Consider the following 25288-nt stretch of genomic DNA (forward strand, 5'->3'; position numbering starts at 1 on the left):
GAAGTTCAGTCACAGACGCGGGAGCTGATATTGTGTTATTATTAGCCTTTCCAGCTAACTAGCTAAGTTAGTTGCCACGGGGGATATTCTGAACTGCACATACAGACTGAGAGTGACTCGGCTAGGGTCTGGAAGTTTGTTTGGATCACTAGAGCCAGTCGGTGTCAACAGCCAGCGCTCCAGGTAGCCAAGTGAAGCCTGGTAGCTTCTTTAACGACGACGTAGGACGGAGAGAGGACTCCCCTGTCAGCCCGCCACGGTCAGCCATCAGCCTGCCATCAGCTCGCCATCAACCTGCCTGCTCACTCCACCAACGTGGAGATCCAACAGTGGGATTGTGTGACTTACCTGAAGCAATTGTGAGTACTGAACTGTTATATTTACTCGGTTAGTTATAGTATAAAAAGTATAATAGCTTGTTGAAAACATTGACATCCTCTGCTGTGTGTTCTATGGAATATATGACTAGCTAGCACATTAGCAAACATTCTAATCAGACATGCATGCTAGTTTGGTCCACACTCATCACTCCAGGGGGCTATGCCCTGTCCCAGAGGTCAAATCTGAAATGCCTCCACGTCTGAAAATAAACACCATGGCTTATAGAAACAATTGATAAAGTTTCATGCTTTAGTCATAGAATGCACAATGCTTTCCATATACAAGCGTATCTGCTGTACTTATAGAGTGAAGCTACTTCTTTATCATTTGGCCACCATGTACCCGAGCATCGATCAGGCCTGCAACCTGGGGTTAATTGGTTAAATTTTCTTTCATTTTGTTGCCGGCTTGTGTGTGTGTGTGTATGGGTGAGTGCTGTGAGTTTAAAAGTAAATTTAAGGTTAAATACCATAGTAACATGAAGGTACTTAAAATGGTTTATTAACGGTTGATGTATAGAAACAAAACAAGGTTTAAAGGGACATAAAAGGTTAGTTAAAGGTTGAAATACAGAAGACATTATTTCCCTTTTGAATATAATAAATCCTGACCTAATTTTGGGGAATATAGATTATTGTTTGTGATTCCTTTTTAAATAATGGTAACCTTGTGAACAACAAAAAACAAAAGGAGGCTTAACTAACTGAAATATGGAAGTAAGTTTACGGACACAGGGTGCTACCTATAGAAAAGGGTACAAAGCACTATACATCTTCAAATGGAAAGGCCAAAGAAATAAGTGTTGTGTGCTTTGGATATATATCCTGTGTGTAACAAAAAATTTTATAGAAATAAAATTATGTCTTAAAAGCTGACCCAAACCTACTTTGGCTTAAGAAAGTCTACGTGGTTAAAAAAAGAAAAAAGGAAGGGAATTGTGTAAAAGATGCAAAAGTATAAAGGTAGGTGAGTTCATGTACATGGACAAATGGTAAGCACGGGTTGAAATTATTACACCTCTCTTAATAGACTAACAGTAGTGGAATGCAACTAAATACTTGCACCGTAAATTATACTTGTATAATACATAATATAACTAATATAATTGAGATTTTAGAACTACAGTCTGACACAAGGTCCATGTGTGAGTCAGGGGCACAAAGATGTTGTATTGTAGTTGTTCTAATTCAATAATAAATTTGCAGCTGTTCAAATTAAATAAAACCACTTGACAAACATTCAACAGTGGCTTTTGGGGCTTAGGTCACTCTGTAGTTGCCTGGCAATGCAGTATGTAAAGATGTTAAAATTACCTTAGCTTCATCTTTACCAATTACAACAATAAAGTAAGATTATGGCCATTTGAAAGAAGACGCAAAACGTCTTACAAACGAAATGTTACGTTACTCTTGGTCTGTTCACTACGCACTGTTTGTAACTACAGCTTTATTTTTTTCTGAAGTGACTGGTAGCTTTTGTTGGCTAACATTAGCTAATGTTGGCAAACTGTAGATAGATATGGTTGTGCAAGTGACATTACTGAGTCAGGTTTGTGACTGTATGACTCTTCTTTACATATGTTACATTTACAGGTAGCTAAATAGTTTGCTTTAAAACACTACTTACACATTAATGCATACTCAATAATAATTGCGTAATATAATATATATATGTGTGTGTGTGTGTGTGTTATAATGTTGTAATTTTTATATTGTTTTACTACTTTTTTAGAGACAGGATCTGAGTACTTCATCCACCACTTGTCAGTATTTTCTCACAGGTGCAATAAGTTTAATTTAATGATGGATTAGTACTAATATTCTCTAGTAAGAGCTGGTACAAAATTTCAATTGAAGATAAAAGGTAAGGTATATATTTTTGGCTGGTGACAGATGTCTGACAGATGTTGCCCAGGCATCAACTAAGATGACTTAAGACACTGGAGCTACAGCATTAACTGGCACTGCCAGCCTCTGCGACAGAAGGTCGAGCAAACATTGGCAGATGGTTGTGCTGTGAAACATATCTAAGGTCTTAAAACGTATAAAAAATGATGCTATTTCGGACTCATCTATCAGCCTTGTTGAAGAATGTAAATAGCACAAACTGCCAACAGTGCTGCCACTATATTACATATCATCCCCTTATGATATGACAAATGTTGACCTTTAATGGGCCCATAGGGGAAATCACTCCGAGGTAGGACAGCAGTGATGTTCTGTACATTGAGTATATTTTCAGTAACATGCACATATAAGCATGTGTGATTTGCTCAAACATATTAGTATCATCAAAACTAAGACCGTGGAGAAAGATTTAATTGGTTTAAAAAAATGTACGTGAACCTGAGTTAAGTCTTTTTTTGGTTTGGTCAATATCACAGCAGTAGTGGCATAAACAACAACATCTTCAGTTTTAAAGAGCAAAATTAAATTTATTTTTTTGCATTCAATACATTTCATCCATATAATTGATAATTGTTAATAATCTTATAATTCTACTTCATGTTATCATACTGCAGTAAATATGTCAGTCCTACAGCATGTATAGCATGTTTAGTTCACTGTATGAGTTAAACAGCTGCCCACACTGCAGGTGTGTCAGTGGTAAGATTCAGTGTTCTTCTGTGTAACACATCACATTTCACAATCTCAAAAACAAACTGGAGGAAAACTACTTACAATTCAAACATTAATGTTCAGTGGGTGACTGTGGTGTAAATAATTTGAAAAGACGGCGACCTCTGGTTGGCATCCACCAGTGGCTGTGTCTAACTGACAGCCACATCACACACTGGTTTTATTACAAAAGCGTTGTTTTTTAATCATTCAGATAGCATCTGTCTAAATTGTGAAATTTTTGTGCTTTTGCAATTACTTTGGAAATAATTAACTCCCCATGGCAGTTGTGTGGCTACAAAGAAATCATCTTAAGACTATGTTGTGTGAAGGTCTGAGGCTGCCTGACTGGAATAGCTGCAGAACTGAAAGGATAAGTGGCCTTTTCCCTTTGAATACTTATTCACTAACTCATCACTAATGGACGCACAGCTGAGCCACTGGTTGTAAATAGGCTCTCACCACTGAACTAAACACAAATAACTATGGTACAGTACAGTACATACACACACACACACACTCAAACATACACAATATACCCACACAAATGCTCTGTCACCCTCACATCCATTTCTGTGCAAATGTAATAGTTCAAAGATTTTTTGTGCAAATTCAATTATATAATACACATACTAAGGATACTCCCTTACACCTATTTATTTACTTGCGTGTGATGTGTGTAAATCTATTGAAGAGGAGCGTCTAATGTTTTCCCTGTATCTTTCAGTGAATGTGCTGCCAGACAAAGGTGAAGGGAAGCAAATAGCTGCTCTGTAGAATCAGTAAGAATATTAGAAGTAGCCATATCCTCCTCCTGGCTGGACCACACTGTTCATATATGATAACACCAGGAGGGGAGAAAGAAATGCACCAACTTCCTCCTATCCCTTGTTCCATTTCCACTGCAAAACCCCTGCAGACATCTTCCTGCTCTGAAGAAAAAGCAATCAGGCTGAGAACAGTCCTCCTGCAAGTCAGCCAGCAGGGGTCAAGCTAGTCCTTCTCTCGGCTCCCGTCATCCCACCCTCGTGGGAGCAGCTGAGCAGAGGTGGACACCTAATTTCCCTGCTCCTGTGGAGAAGGCTAAAGGCAGTGTTTGGGAGTTGGATGACTAGTCGATGCCCTCTCTCGTCAGTTGTCCACGTTGGCCCTGAGTGTGCGAGGCTTGAGTCTTTGATGCAGTCGGTAGTCCTGGCTGGCCGCCCTTCGCAGGGGAGCCGGAGAGCCGAGCTGTGGGTTGGTGAGGCCCAGGGTCTGAGTCTTGACGGCTCGTGGCAGCGCCCTGCTACAACTCACCGAGCGTCTGTCTTCGACACCCGACTGGGACTCAAGCTGAGCCTCACACAGCTCCAGCAGTGACACTACCTGCTCCCTCAGCACCAGGGATTTGAACCTGCGACCTGCCAGGAAGAAAAAGGCTTCCACAAATGCTTGTACTCCCATCCCTGAAAAACAAAGAGTGGTTAAGGTGAAGACAAGAAGGTGAGGAAGGTAGAAACAGAATTAACGCCAAATTAAGAAATTATGCTCAACAAAAATAGGAATTACACAAAAACTAACAAACATATTACTCAGTGACAAAACTAAATGTTTGCTGGATTTTCATACTGCTGCCGATTGATGAATTATGTCAATCCAAACTGAAGTCATCCCAGTTTAAAGGAGTAGTTTGACAGAAAGCAAATAAGCATATTTCCCAATCTATTATATGGGAAGACTGACACAATGTCTGATGACTGACACTAAATATGAAGCTATCGTGAACTATCTTGGCTTACCATAGAGAGTGGACACAGGGGAAACGGCTAGCCTGGTTCTGTCTCACTGATTAACACAATCTTTGTTTAATCTGCATACAAACCAAAGTCTAAAAAAAAAAAAACAAATGGTTATGTCCTAGACAATTTATTTTGCTTGTGGGAAGTTGCAAAGGAAACTAATGACAGAGGCTCCAGGAAAGTACTGCTTCCAGTGAAGAAATAAATCTGTCTTTTGTGCAGATTAAATAAATGAAATATCACACGTTAGTTAGTGAGTGAAGTGCTGGTAGACGGATTTTCTTATTTTGGGACAGAGCCAGGCTAGCTCAGAGGCCAGTTGTTTCCCTCTTTCCAGTGGCTGTGCTAAGCTAAGCCTCACATTTAACAGACAGATATGAGAGTGATATTGATATTCCCAACTAACTCGTTTGTTTGATGTATAATAACAAATATTAATATATTGCTTTATATTAATCTTAACAAACATTATTTGAACTGTTGATGGGTTTACGGGTTAAAAATGCCAATGTGATCATTTTATCTTTTCAAATTTATCAGTGTCAGACTTTGCCTTAGGAGCCAAAGTCAGAGTGACTTAGGGTGACTTAAGGATGAATTAGAAAACAGTAAATTCTGAAGAAAATAATAGCGTGAGCTGAGCAGGAGCAGGAGCTGAATTTTAACCCAAAGGTTTCTTTAATATTTTAATATTTTCTACTGCAGCCTCAGTTATTCTCACCTAGACAAGAAGACAAATGTGCAGAAAACCTGAGGAATTCATGGAGTGAAAAAAAAATTAATGAGAAGCTGATTCACACTTGACTAACATGGTGAAAGTTTATAGGTCATCTGCAGTGGAATTATTAAAAGATTGTACAGATTACAAGGACAGTTGCATAAATTCCTCCAGATGTCCTTTTTAAAAAAAAAAAAAAAAAAAAAAAAAAAGACTTTGTGACATATCCCAAACAAAAAAAAACATGTAATAATTTGTAAATACAGTTTTACAGTTTCATGCTTCTTCCTAATTCCCACCAAATCCTCCAATGCACATCCACAGAAAAAACAGACTGACTTCTGTCTCCCTGAATACATATGAGCTCATTGTAAATGCAGCCCACAATCTCGTCTGTACAGGCCCTTCCATCCTGTCCATGTGATCTCCATCCATCCGCTCCGCCTCACAAACATTCCTCGCAAGGTGCAATGTCTGAATAATTCATGTCTGATAGTCTCTTCGCTGTCACATTGTGATCTCGGCTCATTTCAATTATGGCAGCACAATGTCAGACGGAAACTGACAAAGAATGACAAGCAATTATCTTCAAGCACATTATTTGCTCTTGGTCTCAAGGATACTCGGCTCGCTGTCCTCTACATGTAGTTTCAATGTTAGGGTTTTGTTTTAGCATGTATATATATGTGTGTGGGTGTGGGTGTGTTACCTGCTTCTCTAGAATCAGGCATCGTTCCTGACCAACGACGTGTGATGTCAATGTAGAGGATGTCCACTGAAGCCATGGTGAAGTTACTGTTGCTCAGTTTGCACGTCCTAAAAACAATCAGGAGAACTGTGTGGCTCATTCAGCAAGCTAAGGTGCAGCACAAGATTAGCAGGAAAGCTAATGTGGGTTGTTGTTGTTCCAAGTCTTTGGCTGTTGTGTTGTGTAGCTGCTGTCTGGCTCAGTGTCACTGTCTACACTGTCTGTGATACACCGTTGACATTACTGCTTTATGCGAAGATTTGATTGGCTGTATGGAGACAAGTTCTTCAACTATGTAGACTCATCAGCCATAATGTCTACTTTTATGATACCTATAATGTTTAGTTTTTCTTGACACTGTCATAGAGATGTTTATTTACACACTGAGGTCATAGTTAGTGGTGGAGTTGTACTAGACTGCTTTATGCTGAGAGGTTTCTAAACAGGTTTAACGCAACTTTTAACTATGATCTCAATAATAATCATAGAATTGAATTCGCACATTTCCAACAAGTTCAAACAAAAACTGAACATTATAAACTGTAACTAAAATTTATGGCAGAGTTGTTGTTTAGTTTGTTACATTTATTTTGTCAGGAAACATGAACAAAAAACATTAATCTCACACAAAGAGAAATGATGCATTGCACTTGATTTAGCTACTAAATTAACTAAATACAAAATTTGCTCCCAGTTAAAGCCAGAAAGCTGTATTCTTAGGTTTACCTCAATCTTTTTCAGCTCTATTAGAGTCCTCTGGTCAAACACATACATATCCCATTTGGTATGTGGATGAAAAAGTTATACACAAGGCCTCTGTAGAACTTAGAAGTAGAAGTTATTGAACAGTACTAGAGAATCAAAAAATTTTACTTTACTTTAAAAACAAATGCAGTACTGAAAGCAGACTATACTATATGACTGAATATAAAAATCTTTCTATCTGATGTCGTCCTAGTCTTCATGAATTTTGTGGATGGTTGTGAGCTTAATGTAGCTGTAATCTTTTGTTGTGATTTGTCTGCTTGTGTGGTGCACTCTTTGTGTTAAAATCAGCTGCTTTGTTTATATCTGAATATATTTTTTCTTTTGGACTTTGCTTTCTCGGTTGTATTAATGTTTTATGTGGTTAATTAAGATTAGCAGCTGCTATGGCAGAAGCTAATGGGGATGGGGGGTCCGGTAAAATAAGTAAAATCTGTACCTGATAAAGGTTCGGAAGGCAGTGGGGCCCAGACGCATGTTGCCCTTGACCCCAAGGAAGCGTATGAACAGAACTGCAATTCGCTCCACCAGCCGCAGGTGGTTGAACTGTTTGGTGTACTTGGGGTAGACCTGCTTCAGACACAGCGAGGGCAGAGGTCCTTCATCCGAGCTCCTCTCTTGTGTCTCTCCCTCCATGGGAATCTCCTCCCTGTGTTCAGACCCACCGGCCCTTGATTGAGAGCTTTGGTTGTAGAATAATAGGGAAAGAAAAACACTGCGTTACTGCGTTATATTTTAATGCAATACATTTTTTATGTAGAAAGTTGACCAAACATTTCACCAGAAGCTTTGAAGACCACTAGTAAGTCACTAGTCACGACATGTACTGCTTTTTGTGCCGTCTAGAGCTGAGTAATGGCCTTTAGGCCCTACAGGAGGGACGCACAAGCCCATAAGGCCAACCCAGAGAGCTTTTGTCAGCTGAGTTACAGATAGCCAAGGACCTGAGGTAGATAAATGCACCAAGCTTTTCACTCGAGTCTGCACTTACAGCCTGGCATGGCAGGGGAAAAGAGAAGAATAATATTGTATGACGGATGAATAACTCTCTTTTCACTCCCACATCTCACAGCTTTCATACAACCTTTTAACTGTCAGTGCTTACCTCCACAACATTTACCTGCATCAGTAGCAAGATACATCTACATGATAGAGGCTCAGCATCAAAACTGAGAGATCTTTTTTTGTTTTTATGAAGAGAAAGTTGATACCTCTCACGAAGATTAAGTAAAACAAAGCCCAGAAAGGAAGGTTAATTTTGTTGGAAGCGACACTGTGACTCATTAAGTGCTGCATACCCAGGTGATGCCTCTTGAAAAGCACAGTGGCTCTCTGCAGTTGTTTTAGGCATTAGTCAATGAAAGCCTGCACTTGCATTAAGACCCATATTGCCAATTCCATTGCAATGACTGATGGTGGATGAATTGTGCTTTTAAAGACATCACGTTGATGCCCTGAATGAGGCAGAAAAATTTACAAAAGCACTTATGTTAAGTTATTTAAAGGGGCCAAAAGAAGCCCATCAACCATGGATTTAATCCATCAGTCTCCTGTGCCACAAAGATGGTCAGGAGGCTTTGCAAATATAAGATGGAAATGCATACAGAAATGCCACATGCTCAATAGGCTACACACAATATGCTCTGGTGAGAAAATTGAAAGTAAACAAAAGTGGGTTTTTGGTTTTCTTTTGTTTGTTCTTATGATTAGGGTACCTTTTGACTTTACCTTTTAAGGTTGTGCATTGTGCTGGGCTGTGGTGGCAATTTTGGCAAAATAGCAGTCAGAATTTCAGGCCATGTAATGCTAACTGGCCAAAATGACTTTTCCCCAATAATATCAATAAAAATAATCATTAGGTGGAGTCCTGGATTGGTGTCAGGTGTGATGACATGCTACGGTTTTGCACCTGTTTCAGGTAACAATTCCTTTATCTGAACTTTGCCCTCTGCACCACCTGCCCATCTCTCGCCACTGGCTACTGAGGTTCTCCTGAGGGAATTGATACCTCTGCTAGAAAAGGAATGGGAGCCGTGCGCTCTGTGAGTGTCTACCTTCAGGACTGTGTGGGCGTGTACACTCTGTGCTCGCCTGACATCTCACTAACTCTCCTGTTAGCTTTGTTGCACCTGTTATAGTATGGCACAACAAATTACACCTGTATCGTTCTTATTAGTGCACAGAGTCCAGTGACCTCAAATAATTCCCATCATAGAAACCCGGGCAGAGGGTCTCATCAACCAGAATAAGTGGAAAAACACCTGTGTGGGTGTATAGGGCCTTTAAGGACAACGCCTATGGTCAGTGTGTGTGTGTGTGTGTGTGTGTGTGTGTGAAGATACATAAGCAACAAAGAGAAATAAACAAAGGTACTTTCACGCCAAGGGGATACAGTACTGCTGACTCTTCTGAGGCAGTTTTTCTTTCTCTATGAATTAGTAAGCAGTGTGAATGGCACTGAGAGAGCACTGTTGAATGTTTAATAGAATCAATCATCCCTCGGCAGCCAGAAGGACACCACCCACATCTATTTAGACAGGACAGGCTCGGCTAAAAACGGACACATCTTCGACTCAAGCTGACAGCCAAGACAGGCAGTGAAGGGAATGTCGACAAACATTCCCAGCAGACGAGGGGAGGAAAATGATGGAAGCAAAGCAAGGGGGTAAAAGGTGAAGAATGGCAGGTTATTAAAAAGAACATCCAGAGGCCCAGTGTCGAATGTTAGTTGAGTGTAGGTAAGGAGGAGAGCTATGCCTAATTCAGCTGTCATTAACCTGCATAAGTGCTGTTCCTGGTCCTCTGGTGAGTAAATATTCAAAGCTACTGCACACTGTCAAAAGTCTTAAACAGGTGTCAGGGAAAATAAATTGTCTGTACACTTTCAGAAGTCTAACTAAAATAAACTTTTCTCAGAGCATGAGTTGTACAAATAACGTCCCACAGGTAACAACTTTTTGCATGTTACAGATTTAAAACACCCCTTTCTCACTTGCTTCTTTCCTCACACCCACAAGAATCTCACAAGCATTTTATTCAGAGCTGTTCTCACTGAAAGAGCAGGAAATGTCTCAACTTTAAAAACACATGATTCCACCTTAGTTACCTCAGAATGCACTCAGGCCACCTTATATCCGTTCATGCACATGATGCATTTGTACCCTACTCTAAAAAAGTATGTGCGTCTATGAATATCAGCTCTTTTGTTCTCACCCACATTCACACACACCTCTCATAATGGCTCATAAATCACCCTCAGAGAAATCGTATACAGGATTAATGAGCTGGGTACGAGAAGTACATGTCTAAGAGTCACTGATACCATCACATCCTCCTTCTCACAAGTCCTCATTTATCTCTTCCCCTCTTTTTCTCCAAAAATGCCACTTTACACCCCTTTGTTCTGCCGTTTTATATTGACTTATCTTTCTTATATAAGCCTTCACTCCATCTCCTTTAAATAGAAACACTTTTTTTTTTAACTCAGCTGTACCTTTGTATTGTGTGCCTGGTCAGTTCTCATCTCTCTCTCACTTCATTTTGTCAAGTGAAATTCATATTGGGGCTGAATTCAGTCTAAACTCTGCGTTCTGAATGACTGAATCTCATCCATCCCACTACTGAACAGCTGTCAGTGACCACAGCACAGGTATGTTTACTTACTAGTAGACCATCTGTGCATTAAATAAATTACCAACCCTCTTGTATGTATGATTCTGGAAGTTTGTAGAAAAAAATATAAGTCTATGCATGTGAATGGCAGCTTAAATCATGTAGTAATCTTGCATTTAGTCTTGACAGTGAGTCATCGAAAAAATTAAGATGCCAATCAAAACACTGTCTGGTTCCAGAATGGGTTACTCAATTCACATCTCCTTTGCTTATTTCCCTTAATCTACCACGTTTCTCTCCATGATCAGCAATTCATCGTTCAGACACGCTTGCATCACCTGTGGATATTGGATCCTGGAGATTTTCTTTTGATTTTAGTGCCACATCTTTCCACACAAACGGCTTGATTTAAAAAAAAAAAAAAAAAAAAAAAAAAAAAAAAAAAAAAAAAAAAGGATAAAAATTTAAAGTAGCGTTCAGTGTGGGGAAAACAATTTGTTTTCCATCAAACAAACATGTATGTACGTTGCAGGTGCCTTTGTGCCCATGCAAACACACAGAACAAACTGTGGGAGTGAATGATTAATGAGTTCCTATTTAGCGCCTGTGTTGCTGGCTGCAGTAATGATTACATTTTTTGGAGCATATCCAATCTTATGGCTAATTTAATAAACATTAGCCCTAGCTAGTTGGGACATAATTAGCATATCTCCCCCCCTTCAACAACAAGACTCAGTCACTATCTGCATAGCTGACAGTACGCTTCCCTGCAATCACAACCAGACATGAATACTAAATCTTTGTGCTTGAGGGTGTTCAAATTTTTAAGCTAACAGAGTCTGATTATCATATATATATATATATATATATATATATATATCCAACTTATTGAGATGTTTGAGCTTTAGGTTTTTCAACCTCAGTTATTATTTGTGATATATACACTAGGAGGTGCAGGTGCAGTACTGATGTAGATTTCCCCTTTAGTCTGGGTCCTACCATGACTATGAGAGACTGACTGCTAGTCAGTTACATTATTATTTAATAGCTGGGTACTGACTGTCTAATCATCAGCTTCTCTCAGAGATTCAGATCTCTAACCATATTCCCTGCACCTGCACCCCATTTACCTGACTTCTGTTGCTTGTTATTTCATCTCATTATTGTCATTGAGCACCATTTGTTGTTACTACTATAGTCTCTACTCTGGATTTTTCCCATCTCCATAATGATTATGATTTATTCCAAGCTTTTCCACCCACTTCAGTGGCATGGTATCTTCCTACAAACATAATAGATACATGAAAATTTCAAACTTTACTGTTAGGCACTATAACTTCCTTCACATCATAAACCTCGTCCTTGTTGGTGTCACTATAAGCCGAGCTCCATTTTTATAGAGGCACTGAATTATATCATATTAAAGATCACTGAACTTGTTTCTTCTGTGATGCAACTTGCCTCGGTCTGGGTTTAAGCCTCTTCTCACCACATCACTGCAGATTATAGATACACTCACGCTGAGATATTTTATGAAGATATTCTTCCACTATTTAATTGGCTTGGGGAGGCTTAAAACCTGGAGATAAACTGTCAGTGTGCATCTACAGTACAGCAGTGAAATAAATGGAGGTATGTGCTCACAATGAAATGAGCCAAATAATTCACAGCACCAGGGAAACTTCTCATGTGTAATGTTAGGACTAATATCTGGCCAACTGAAAGCTACAGACTGACAATACAACAACTGTTACTTCCATGAATTGACAACACACTGGTCAAAAATATAATAGTCCATAATCTCCACCGTGTGGGGCTACAACTAACAATAATTTTCATTATGGACTCATCTGCCAATTATTTTCTTAAATAACTGATTGTAATAACTAATTGTTTGGTCTATAAAAAGGTCAGGAATTACTGAAAAATGTCCATCACAAATCTCCCAAAGCTCAGGTTGAAATCTTCAAAAGCAGTCTTAAACCCAAATATAATAAATTTACTGTTACATAAGACATATGACATTTTTGCTTGAAAAATTACTAATTTATCGTTAATTGATTATGACCATAGTTTTATGTTTTAATAGCCTAATTAACTGTTGACCAACTAATCAATTCATCATGTTAGCTCTAAAACTGGTTGTTCCGACACATATATAAAGGTTTTGAGCAACCCCCAGAATGAGGGACATTAGATTAAAGGATTTTGTGTCTCTAAAAGTATCTATGTAGGAATTAGTTGAATGTGTATACTGTTACACTGTAGTGTGATTCATGGACAAGTACACGATGTGGTTCTGCTGATTCGAGCTAGACGAAAATACAGCAATGCATATTATAGGCGGATTATATCAATATGTTATTGGTGATGAATATAATAGTTAAGTGGGTATTATCCCCGAGAAGATATCCCTCTCGCTTGCAGAACAAAGCAGATCAAATATCTGATATAGAAGTTAATCTGAGGAGGCGGCGAGAAAGAAGTGACGGAAGGAGAGAAAAAGCGAGAGAGAAAGAGAGAAATAGGCAAGAAATGGAGATGATGGTAGAACAGAAACAGTAAATCCTCTTGTCATAGAAGAAAAACAGATTGAAAGGAAAAAAAAACACAAACCCTAATGGTAGAGGAGATTTATTGCCAGGCACCACACAGGGCCAGTCAGCCAGAGAGATTGAGCCACCAGACTTGTACAGTAATGTGTGAATTTCCACCACGGCTCAGCTGAATTTAATTTTTCCATTTAACAGGCTTATGGAGAGCTGTTGAGTGGTGCAGAGCTGGGCTCTGAGGAGGGATGGGCAGAGGAAGGTATCATGTCTTTAAAAGTGGACTCTTAAGTCCAGCAGACAAAGAGTGGAGGATATAAGAACTTATACTTTGTGTTTACTGTGTAATGTATGTTTGTGGAAGCCAGTGTATTTACATTGAAGGTTTCTTGTGGCCAGGGTCCATTAGGCGCAGAGTGTCCCTAATAACACCCACTTTGACCTCTTCATCCACAGGACTGGGAACATATTCAAAAACTCCTGGTGATACCTGGGACACAAACATTTATTATAGCACTGAAAATAGTACTGATGACATCAACAATATAACTATGATAACACTGATGTTGACATTCACTTTTACCTCCTTTTCGTGTTCTATCCTCATACTGGGGTTGGAGTTGACCTCTAGTAAAACTGGCTTCAGGTTCTTCATCAGCAGGATGTCAAAACCTAATATCTGAGACAAAACACATTTTTTTTAATTACATACTTTATATAAATATTAGAATATATATATAAAAGAATAATCTAAATTGTATACTATGGGTGTAACACAAAGCTACTATTTTAGCTGCCAACATATTTTAACCATGAACCATGGTGTTGTGCCTTAGGAGGCCATCAGTGTGTTAATGTGTAAACGTATGTGAATGGGTAAATGAGACATAGATTGTATAGCGCTATATAAAAGGCCGTGCATTTACCATTTACCTCATTTGTATTTGTACCCCACCTTTAAAAGTAAGCAAATCCAAATACAAGCTGTTAAAATATGCTGGTGGAAATCAATAAGGTAAATATAAAAGAATAGGAAGTTAGTGGAAAATTCAAGTCAGAAGTGCACTGGGCCATTTTGCATGACTTTTGTTTAACTTTCTTTAAAAACTGGAGGAAGGTTATTGAGAAAACACAGGTCGTAATAGCTCATTGGGTTGAACATGCAGTAGGAGGAGGTCTTGATAAAAATAAAGAGTTTGAAGAGTGTATGGAAAGAAAAAAGAGAAAAAAAAATAGAAATTGACATTGACAGTCTTGTTACTGCACTGAACAGCAAACGGTAAAAAAATAGTAAAAAGGGATTTAGGATGGAACCCAACAAATGTCAGAATATAGAACTTAAATCTTAGGACACTTGTGTGTGTTTTTAGACTATAGTCAATATTATTAAGTCTAATATTATAAGACAGGATCTGGAGTTATAAGGATTTGTAAAGATATTTATGGACATACATCCTAAATGGGTACGACTGAGTGGGAGGTGAGTGTATTCAGAGCGCATTAATATATGTCCATGTCCAAATACTGCATTTGTAACCTTCTACACCCCTACTGTACACATTCTGATCCTAACACAGTGTTAGCCACGACCCACCTGGAAGCATGTGGGTCCTGGTTTGCCTGGCGGTATATCAGCCTGATAATAAACTTTAAGTTCAGGCACCACAGCAATGACCGTCTTGATGACAAGAGCGATGATGTCTGACCACACCTTCTTGATGTCTACACCTTTAGCTGCGAGCCTGTAGAGCACGCTGGAGAGAGTGCGTTTACTTCCTGTGCTCTGGCTGTCTGAGTGGACAAAGTTGCCGCTGTGGACGTTGAGGGAGTAGTTTGTCAGGTGCATGAAGACATGGCTCAGATTCTTCTGGCTTGGCTCCTACATCAGAATAAGAGTGACCTTAATTTTGTGTATGCTATAAAAATAGAGGTGCATTTTTTTATAGCATCAAAGCAAATTAATAGCTTAAAAGTAGACCTGCCAACATCAATAGCATCATCTTGGATACCTGGTAGGGTTCGGTGCAAAAACGTGTCAGGCCTTCCTTGGCAATGTAGATCTCCAATGGCTCCAGAGACTTTATCAGTACATATAGGCGGATATCAAACTTGAGCTTGTCGATGAGTAACGGCTTCTGGATGTACTCCTGGACTACAGCCTGTTTGGCCTGTGAACCCGTCATGAGCTTTAGGTCACTGGGGTCACGGATGAGGTAGATGCCGTCCCCCTGAGAGCCCCCATCTGGCTTGACAATGAAGGTGGGATTCACCGTGGCATCATTCTCCTTCACCATGCGAATCTAGGAGTGAGATAGGATACGGTTAACAAAAACCTCAATAACCATATCCCTGAGTGAAGGTAGCTTAAAGATGTGTAATACAGATGTTTGCAGAGGTTTATAATATGGGTTGTTGATGTGATGTTTGGAAAGGTGTCAAACCAGACATGAAGCCAACCCTTAACGATTTGTCATAAAACTAAATTTCACTTTGTCAAATTTAAAGATGTAACAACCAGTGTTACAGAACAGATGTGATTTACATTGAAATAAAAACACACCATTCGTCTTCTGAACTTACAAATGAATAAGTTCATGAAGCAAGATATGTGGCTATAACAAAGTCAAAAAACAAATGTCCATCTAGGATGCTGGATAAGTTTTTTCTTCATTTCTGGTTTGCTTTCATATATAGCGAGCACTCTCAGTTTTGTTTTGTTTTTTTGTAATTTTGTTTACAGCAGAAACAAAGTGGCAAGTGAGGAGAATGACACCAAAAATTGTGACTACCCTGATTCCAGAGCTGAATCTTCGATGAGTCCCTTACTGTGCAATATGGTAAAATAAATACCCAGATTTAACTTCTAGCTGTACTGCATCCATATAAACCAGATCAAAGCTTTACCTAATCTTCACTTTACACAAGTCTGATTATACACTGCATGTATTAATTAAGGATGTATCTCTACTTACAAGCTAAAAACATCCACCTTTTGATTACTACTTAGAGACAAGTGTTACTACACAGACAGAACCAGCGTCATGCAAACATGCAAAGTCAAAATCAAGCCTATTATTCCGTTTTTAATGAGACTTTTTATGTAATAGTCATGTTGGGTTGAGTGCCTAATTATTAGCCTTATGTCATACAAAACATAACACAGGAAAACCTCTGTTTAATGAGAAACTGTTTTGTCTGCTGAAAACTTAACTGGAAGTCAAATAGTGATATTCTGGTGCCCCCTGCTGGACATTATATATAGCTGCAATATAACATTTCCTCAAACCACAACCATTGCTATTGCCAATGCAATTACATCACCAATTAAGATCATTTAGCGAAAAATGAAAACCTGCTCACTGGTATAATTATTCGTGACAGAAAATTTAACTGCCACCTGCCAAAATCAGTTAAACTGTCGGTTGTGGTGGAGAAAAATAAAAACACATCGAGTTTCTGCAATTAGATCTGACTACACATCTAATTGCTGTACATGTGATCTTAATTTAATGTCAGAATTTTTTAACTACCGGCCAAAATAACAGAGATTAAAAAAACACATTATTTTAAATGGTTCTTTCCTTGTCTGAACAATTTTCCATCCAAGTTGATGAACATAACCCAAAAATCTGAATAGATGCTTCCCTTGTCAGATCATTTATGACATGTGCTGAATGGCACACATGGTAACTGTAACATCCTTGTTCACTGTGGTCACCCAGGAAAAGGCAGCTGGAGGAAGCTCATTCTCTTCACTACTCTTCCTCCCTCTTATGTCCCACCCAATTCTACTAGATTCAACCATGTGTTAAGGAGTGCCAGATTACTATAAAGGGTAGTGTGCATAAAGGCATTACAGTCTGGCTTTTCCCCTCAAGGAAAGTGAGCAATGAAGCCAGCACATGAAACAAGAATTAAACAGGTCATACTATTAAGAATGCCACTGTTGCAATGTAGCATGGTGAGTGTCCACAGCAAAGGAATTGTAAAGACCACAATTTACTCCAGAGCATGTGTGTTGGTATTGCTAAATTATGAATAATTTGAAAACTTGAGAGGAAGCAAGATGACAGCATGACAAAGTCAGAACTTTGTTTTTTCAAAAGAAAAAAGCTGAAGCCTGCTGGAAAAGTCGCCAAATGTTGCTAGATGATGTAATAAGCTATTAGCATATTCATGACGCCATCTTGTCATATTTGCATTCTGCCTAGTGTCAGCCAGTTTTAGCCCTTTATCTGTTAACTTCTCTCCTCCTCTCTGTGCTCACATATACAGTATTTTAATAGAGCTGAATTCATAATAAAGCTGTTCTCACTTACATGGTTTTCTGTTTATGTTGTCAGACAACAGAACAAGTATGAAAATAGTGAACTGAAAACCGGCGGCTTATATGTTTATAATCGTGACGTCATCTGACAAAATCACCAAACACATAATTTCAAGACAAAGGCGGTGCTGTGTTTTCAGCTATATTTACTTGTAAATTGACCACTTAGAGAGAAAGTTAGAAGTGACAGAATATCTTTCTTATTTTGCCTCTCACACAGCGCACAGCCTCCATCTGGATAACAAACTGCTGCTCTGCCACCGACTGAGTCTGAGTCACCAGTATATATTTATTCATAAAGCCATTCTGGGGGCTCATCCTTATCTCAGTTCACAAGACATAACTGTTATATGTAAGGACAGGAAAAAAAATCTAAACTTTCTCAGCTCAGATCTGTACACCCAAACAAGGTCTGAAGGAATTAATACCCTAACACATATTTGCAGTTGACAGCCAAACTGTTCTTAATTCTATGTGGAAACACATATGTGTAGCTCTGTGAGCCATGACAAAGACAAATGTCCATCACTCTGTGAGGGACAATAAAGTTTTTCTGTTTCTCAAATAGAGAAGAAAGCAGTCATGTTTTCACCTCTAGCCACTGAGAATGATCTACCAAAGGAACACATTTTTCACAGCACATATTTAGACTTGTAATAGCAGTTGGAGCATAGGTGTAACTGATGAAATTAACGATGGCTGCATTTCATTTAGGTGTTCCAGGTCCGAGGCCATGCTGTTATGTATGCTGACTCAGTGGCACGGTCTACTGGGGCACTTAAATGGAATGCAGGCTTTGTTAAAGTTATTAGTAACACCTGTGTTTATGCTGCTGTGTCAAGTAAAAATGTCTGCTGCGAAAAAAGTTTATTTAAATTGAGGAATGTGACATCTCTTACGAAATTCAACACTATTGTAAATTCTATGTTAAACTTAATTGTCTTTATTTGCAGCTTATTTTTGCCTTGTGTTATTTGTTTTATGTTGCATGACTTCTGTTTTGTTTTCAGCCTTTTATTCAATAATAGGCACTTACTCGATTAAATAAGGATTTCATAAAACGAAAATCCTATTTTATTTTGCACACGTATATACTTATCTTTAATCTTTTGTCATCTTACTCTCGTGTCGTGCGGTTAATGTAACGTTTTCTTGCCTTCCATGGCTGCTCAGTTCTGCTCAGACAACATATAGTATCCGTGTTTTGACTGCTACATATTGCACAAAAAATACAGAAGAGCAATGATTTGCTTCAGTTAATCCAGAAAAACTTATCACATCCAGTATCATAACATTTTTGTGTTATGCATTATACCTGTGTGGAGAACTGCTGGTACTCCTCAGGCAGAATCCAGGAACGGGGATAGAAGTTGTACTCTTCTGGGAACAGTTCCTGCATAGTCCGCACTGCCCGACTCAGGTTAATCTTCCTCAGCATTTCAATCATTCCTGCCATGCAAAAAGAACTATTTCAAAGATACAACTGAAAATGCACTTGGAAATTATTATTTTTCTGTCTGCTGCAAATGCAGCTAGTTTCACTGTAAGCAGATAGATTCTACAGAAGACTTCTCGATATCAAGAAAGAGTTTCCATACTTAAAAAGGCAGATAGACACGACCTTGTAAAAAGATATAACTCAATATGACGCAAGAATGACATAGAGGAGATGAGTGCAAGCCAGGAAGTGATGGAGATTTGGACGTACATTTGTTACTAATACATGATTATTGCCATGGCATGAAAAGGTTAGCATTGGAGCAATGAGGATCAGTAAGGCTTTAACTAAATCCCTCCTGTTGTGATTACAGAATACTGAGTACACGTGAAGTATTGCGAGCTGAAATCAAGGCATCTCTCCACTTATGGTTCGACAAGCATTAGTGTGGGGTGCTTCATGTGAACAGAGGGTTGCAGGAGAGGAGAGGGGCAGAAGCACTGCAATACCTGGGAACTTGTTCACCTGCCCTGAGACGATATTTTCATTATCATGGAAGGAGACGCCATGCCAGTAGATATCACAGACTGTTCGTCTTCCCAGAGGAAACTGAAGACACACACAGAGAAAAGTGAAAACAGGAAATAAAAGATGATCTGCAACAACAGAATGATAAAGAATAACCAATTCTGAAACTCATACTGCTTTTGCATCTGTAAATGACAAAGAAGGCTTAATCTGTTAATATGACTCAGGACACTGGTAAAGTGCTTCTGGTGATCCCAGAGTGCAGGATAATCTTGCCTAAAGATGGTAGGTAGTGCGTGTTCTGTTGTGATGAGCTGGGAAAGAGGAGAGGAAGTGATACTATAAAAGGATTTAGAGCGTTAGGAAAACCTACTGGCACAAGTCACAGCTTTTGTCCACTACACCTCTACTCCCGCCCACACTCCAAACCACATATTATGCATCAAAGGTGTTGTTATCATAAAATTAAAAGGACAGGATATTGCACTCATACTGTGTCAATTTTCAAATTTTCTCTTTTGAATATTCAGCCTTTCAATTTTGATTTACTTTCCAGACTCATATTAAAGAAGACACAATTATTCTAACATAAAAATGTTTTTATTTAAACAAAACAAAAAGAGCTCTAGCAGTGTTTGGATACTGGCTAGTACATGAACAACTATTAAGACAGCTTCCACTGTTACATTTATCCAACTCGCTGCTGTAACTCACTTCTCTCCATTAACACACAATGCGTTACTGGATGTTTTCTGTGCATCTTTTAAACAAATGGAGTTGATACTCTGTTTACATACTGCATGAATCTGGGTCATACTTTTGGTCTCTACTGGTCTCAGTATAACAGGAGATATCTTCAGTATGTGGATGCTTCACAAATACTCTGCTAGTATATTGTGATTACACCTTAAGTCATCTATGTGAACTGTAAAGAAGACTACTGTTCCAAACAGGAAAGTAACATTTAGTAAGTGACAATTTACTGCTCAGTATTTGTTTTTGTTTTTTTTTTGTCTTTCTCTATCATTTTTGTAGTCTTCGTGGGCAGTCTTCATCTTTATAACTGCTGGAAGAGATCTGAATAGTTTAAAAACCATTCCCTGAATTCCACCCAGCGCATGGTTCAAATCTTAAAACTTGACGCAGCTCACATCAGAGTTTCAAAAGATCAACACTGAGCTGGGACACATTATGTCATGGAGTCTATCTTTAACTTTGTAATATCGTAACTCTATATCAAGTTGTTTTGGAAGGTCAGCAGTATATCGTCACCTACCATTGTTAAACTCTATCTTGATATGACCCACCCAACTGTCCAGCTACAAGATAAACCTGTGACAGAATTACATCTCATTAATGAGTTAGCATGAGAGCTTGTGAAAAGAGGGAAACCCTTCTCGACAGCCAAGACCTGCTATAATTACTGCCAGGGAGATGCCATCGTATGACCGTTTAATCGCATTAGGGAAGGAGGTTAAATTAATTTGAGAAGTTTGTAAGGGATCAGGCTCGAAAATAGCCATCTTGTGTGTGTATGGAAAGTTAGGTCAATGTTTAAGCCATTGTTGTGGACTTAGTCATGTGTGGTTCATTTTCCAAGCCACCTCGTGAATGAAAATACTTGCTGAACTAATACACTAGCAAAAAGCAGCCATGAAGGATATGTTAAGTTCGCTCATCCAGTTAACAGAACTTATAATTTCAGGTATTCATCTTAATGTTTTCCAAACGTGCTACAAGGAGGCATCTAAGTGACATGCCTTTTTAAAATCAATGTGCTTTTATTCAAAATGTTGGATTCTAATCAAAATACCAAGCCCATGATTAAACGCAGTTATTAGTCCCATTTTCTCAAGTTGTCACTCAGACCCTCGGGCATGCCATTCTCTCTCTGCCTCAAAGAGGACTAGAAGTCTATTGGATTAGAGGAGCTTAAGGCTAATCATTTCCTACTGTTTGAGTGTGCCATATGCTGAAAGTCAGTTGACAGCTGTCTCTTCTGAGAACACTGCAGATGTACAGGCGTAGTCATTTGGATGTAAATTGGCCTTAAAGCCAAATGTTCAAATCATCAGTCACTAAAATGTCCTCATAAACTGTATCCAACACCCCATGTTGTACAGTTAATCAACTGGTAGGTGTGGTACAACTCTTCAATGTTCCTTTCATAACTGGTAAAACAAATAGAGCACGGCTACTGGAGTTTCAGCCCCTTCAAAGATGTTGACAGGTACTTTCAAAATGACACAGGATCTATAGCGCCCTTGACTTTGTTGGGGGTGGATCATGTGGACAAAGCGTGGTAATGTATAGTCCTTCTGTCTACGTTTCTGATACCAGACCTGGAAGGGTTTAAGTGTCACTGCATGGTCACCAGTGATAAGTTGAGTCTTTACCTCACCTGTCTCATCGTATTGCCTGTCTTTACTTCCCATGCATAATGGACACCATGGCAATAATGGCTGATAGAAGGTATTAATTGCATCACATTCAAACTGACCAGATGGTATTTATGGCTTGAAGCAAAAAGAACTGGATCAATTAGGCCCTTCATAAATCTTTTAAAGTTGCCGCTTTTCATTTGAAATAACTTTCATCCCCAGCCATCCTGTGTAATTTCATCCATTAGAGGCATGCAAACTGACATTATCAGCTTATGGTTGGGTTAAAGGTCATCATGTCATCTAAGTATTAATGAGCAAAGTTTTATTTCCATGACTTATTCAACAAACACTTTGGTAGAGACACTGGAAATAAATACCCAATGGGAAAGGGCAACAAATCATTATACTCCAAATATGTATTCATGGAAAACATAAAAGGCAGAACTTGGGTTAACTGACTCCATTCACAACTTAATTTGCAAAACAAATGCAGGAAACTTCAAATAAAATTCCTTTCATTTCAGTGTTATGTGTTAAATCCATATCAAATGAGACACATGACTAACATTTTTTCTAGTTTCAGCCTCAGCGTGTTTATAATCAGCTTGACTTTAGGGCAAAAACAAACTTCTGCCCCTCACAGAAATGTAATAATGTGATTAGGTTAACAAAAATAGATATGACAAGAAGCCGCCTTATAAAATTAAAGTGCATTTTCTGCCTACAACATATTGTGTCCAAAACAGGTTATAAATAAATTAATGCTCAATTACAATTGTCCATACTATTTTAATGGCTGGGCAGATTCATCAGCATATTATGTCTTTGGAGAGCCACATTCTCTTTATCACCGTCAAATCTCCTGTCCATTTTATATCAGTAATGTATGTATATGTCATTTAATGATAAGTCCTATCCTGGAAAACTGTTGGAATTGTGCACTGAGGGCCTTTTCTCTAGTTCTTCCAGGCCGTTCTCAACATGAAGAGGACAAATGATATGAGAATGTTTTTCAGAAGGCAGTTACAGGCAATAACCGTCTTAACATTTAGCTGTCTACACTAGCCTATAGCCTACTTGTGTGAAGCTTATAGTCATGTCATATGTGGCATATTATTATCATTGTTATTTCTCCAAGACAAACAGCTAAAGAAAATGAAAAAACAAAAAACTCATGTAACACACCTCTTTCCACTTTAGCTGCTTGATGCTTAACTTCAGTGCCTCCAACGAGGTTTTGGCTTTCGATGTATCCACTGTCACTGGTCTTCTCTTCCTTGCAAGTTTGAATCCGTCCTCACGGCGTGTGTCTTGAATGTTTTTGGATGCATGGATGGTCAAATAGTTCCCATTAGGCTCTGACTTGCCCTGCAGTATCTTTCCAGTTCCTTTAATGTGAAGTGTCTTCTCATGCCCAAGTCCATTCAAGTTTTTCCCAACATGAGCAGAAACTACAGACCCATGCAATGACAGATCTGAGATGTGTTTGCCACAAGAGTTCTTGTCATCTTTTCCCTGCTTACTGCGACTTTTACCTCTGTGTTTACAAGTGATGGAGGTGTTGGATGCATCTCCCCTAGCTACGGTGATGCTGGAAGGGTCTGGTGAGACAGAAGCAGGGGAAGAAGACACTGGCAGCTGCTCCTCAGTATCCACACCCTGTTTCTCTGCATCCTCGCCGCATGATTTCATTTGCTCGAGTTGAACCTTGACTTTTACATAATGATCACTCATTATGCGAAATACTACGAGTGACACTGCTGGGCAGGGCACAGTTGTACCACAGAGTACAATAATCCGATGCCGGCGGGCTAACGTTATTCTGAAATAGTGTAGTACGCATTGCTAGCTTAAATAGCTAATTTAAGAGTAAAAGCCATTTGCTTCAGTTTGTCATTCCCTAAATAGAGTAGGTAAGCAGACAGCGGAGCTATGCCCACAGTCTGCAGCGTAACCTAGCTACAAACCGGTTGACACCTCAGGCTAAAGAAGTAACGCTAGCTAACGCCGTTAGCCAGCTGGATACAATAGATGTAATGAGCAACTTCAGAAGGCTAGCGGCTCTCACAAGATTGTGCTGACTTAACCTAGCTGCTAGTGGCAGGCAGCACTTTTAGCCAAGACTGAAGCTAGCTGCTTGAAAAGAGCTAAACCTGACGTTAGCTTGTCAGACTTCATTTAGCTAACATACGGTTCTGAGCCGCCGGCAAAACTACCCTTTAACTCATGACAGACTTTACCTCACAGGTACCGTTACGTGTCTTTCTAGCAGTGACCATCGTTGCGAGGATGCCCACGGTCATCAGCTCTGTGTTTGTTAGGCAGGCAGCAACAGGGGGGAGACCAGCCCATCAACCAGCTGCTGCCTTTTGAGCTCCTCGTACTTCCTGCTACTGGCTTCATGACTTATCGCCCATTGACTATAAATAGAACCAAGGCTCTGGTGGTGTTTATCTGACGTAAATATAAGTCAGTGTTTGATTTTTCTGCGCAAATGTGTTTTGTATGTGTTCATATCTTTATTTGAAAAGCGAATGTTAAACACTGAAATCCCGCAAATCAGCAATATTTACCCTTTCAAGTGGTACCTGGTCACAAGTGGTATTTATTCCCGACAGCACTTGAAGGCAATACGGGGATGACTTGTTTCAATGTTATCCTTCTTTCACTTCTTTTGTATGTCAAGATACATGTTTACATGTGACTGAGGAACAGGCACTGCCCTGCAAGCTCCCCTCTTTCTAATTGATTCTGGCATAATCTCTGCCATCCTCCCATCTGTGATTGAGTGTAGACCCAATCACTAAATTGTTGTGTGAATTTCAGAACTTCAGCAGATGAAATGTATTTGAACCTTATTGTTGTTCACCATCTTCTGTCAGAAGCAGAGTCGACACTAACCATGGTGGAATTTAGTCTTTAGTTGTGCCACCATCCGATGAATGGATGTGCTGACAAATGTCAAAAGTTAATCTTCCTCCTCACTCCTTTCAAAGACATTTTGCGCCTCTGTTGGCATTTGGGGCTTGGACCTGAATATTCTGTCTCTTTCAAACTCTCAACTTCTCCAGTAATTGACTGAGCAATGTCATCTGTAAAACTTTTAATCTCCAGAAAAGATTCAGATTGCTGCCATCTCATGCCCAGAATATGGCTCTTCAACCAAATGAGATTCTGTGATTGCGCTCACCTCCTTGCTAACTATTTCCTAGATATATATTTATTCACTCACAAAGCTGTCCTCTGATGTGACCTCCCTTGAGGTTTCTGGTTCCACAGATCTGACTGCTGACTGATCAGTGTGTGCAGATGCCATACCCTCCCGCTTTAGTTGGTCCTCATTGTCCCATGCCTCTTTATGGAGGTAGTCTGGCTTATTCTTGGTCTGTGTGGTCGTTTGTTTGCACAAGTTTTTCGTCTTGATTGTGATTGCCTCTAACAT

At 39.2% G+C, this 25288-nt stretch overlaps 1 protein-coding gene across 1 annotated transcript; it reads right to left on the minus strand.

Moving 5' to 3' along the window:
* Nucleotides 1–2848: 2848 nt before the first annotated feature.
* On the minus strand, nucleotides 2849–24196 carry ttll11 (tubulin tyrosine ligase like 11). The gene is made up of 10 exons (XM_022766465.1): nucleotides 23032–24196; nucleotides 19444–19543; nucleotides 18812–18945; nucleotides 15179–15469; nucleotides 14764–15048; nucleotides 13753–13848; nucleotides 13547–13659; nucleotides 7448–7690; nucleotides 6205–6311; nucleotides 2849–4444 (listed from the first exon to the last, which is right to left on the minus strand). Exons 1-10 carry the CDS (start codon nucleotides 23578–23580, stop codon nucleotides 4131–4133), a joined length of 2232 nt encoding a protein of 743 aa, XP_022622186.1. The 5' UTR covers nucleotides 23581–24196; the 3' UTR covers nucleotides 2849–4130.
* Between the last annotated feature and the right edge of the window lie 1092 nt (nucleotides 24197–25288).

Source organism: Seriola dumerili, unplaced genomic scaffold (genome assembly GCF_002260705.1).
Source record: "Seriola dumerili isolate Sdu_G_001 unplaced genomic scaffold, Sdu_1.0 BDQW01000853.1, whole genome shotgun sequence".
In the NCBI taxonomy this organism is placed as follows: domain Eukaryota; kingdom Metazoa; phylum Chordata; class Actinopteri; order Carangiformes; family Carangidae; genus Seriola; species Seriola dumerili.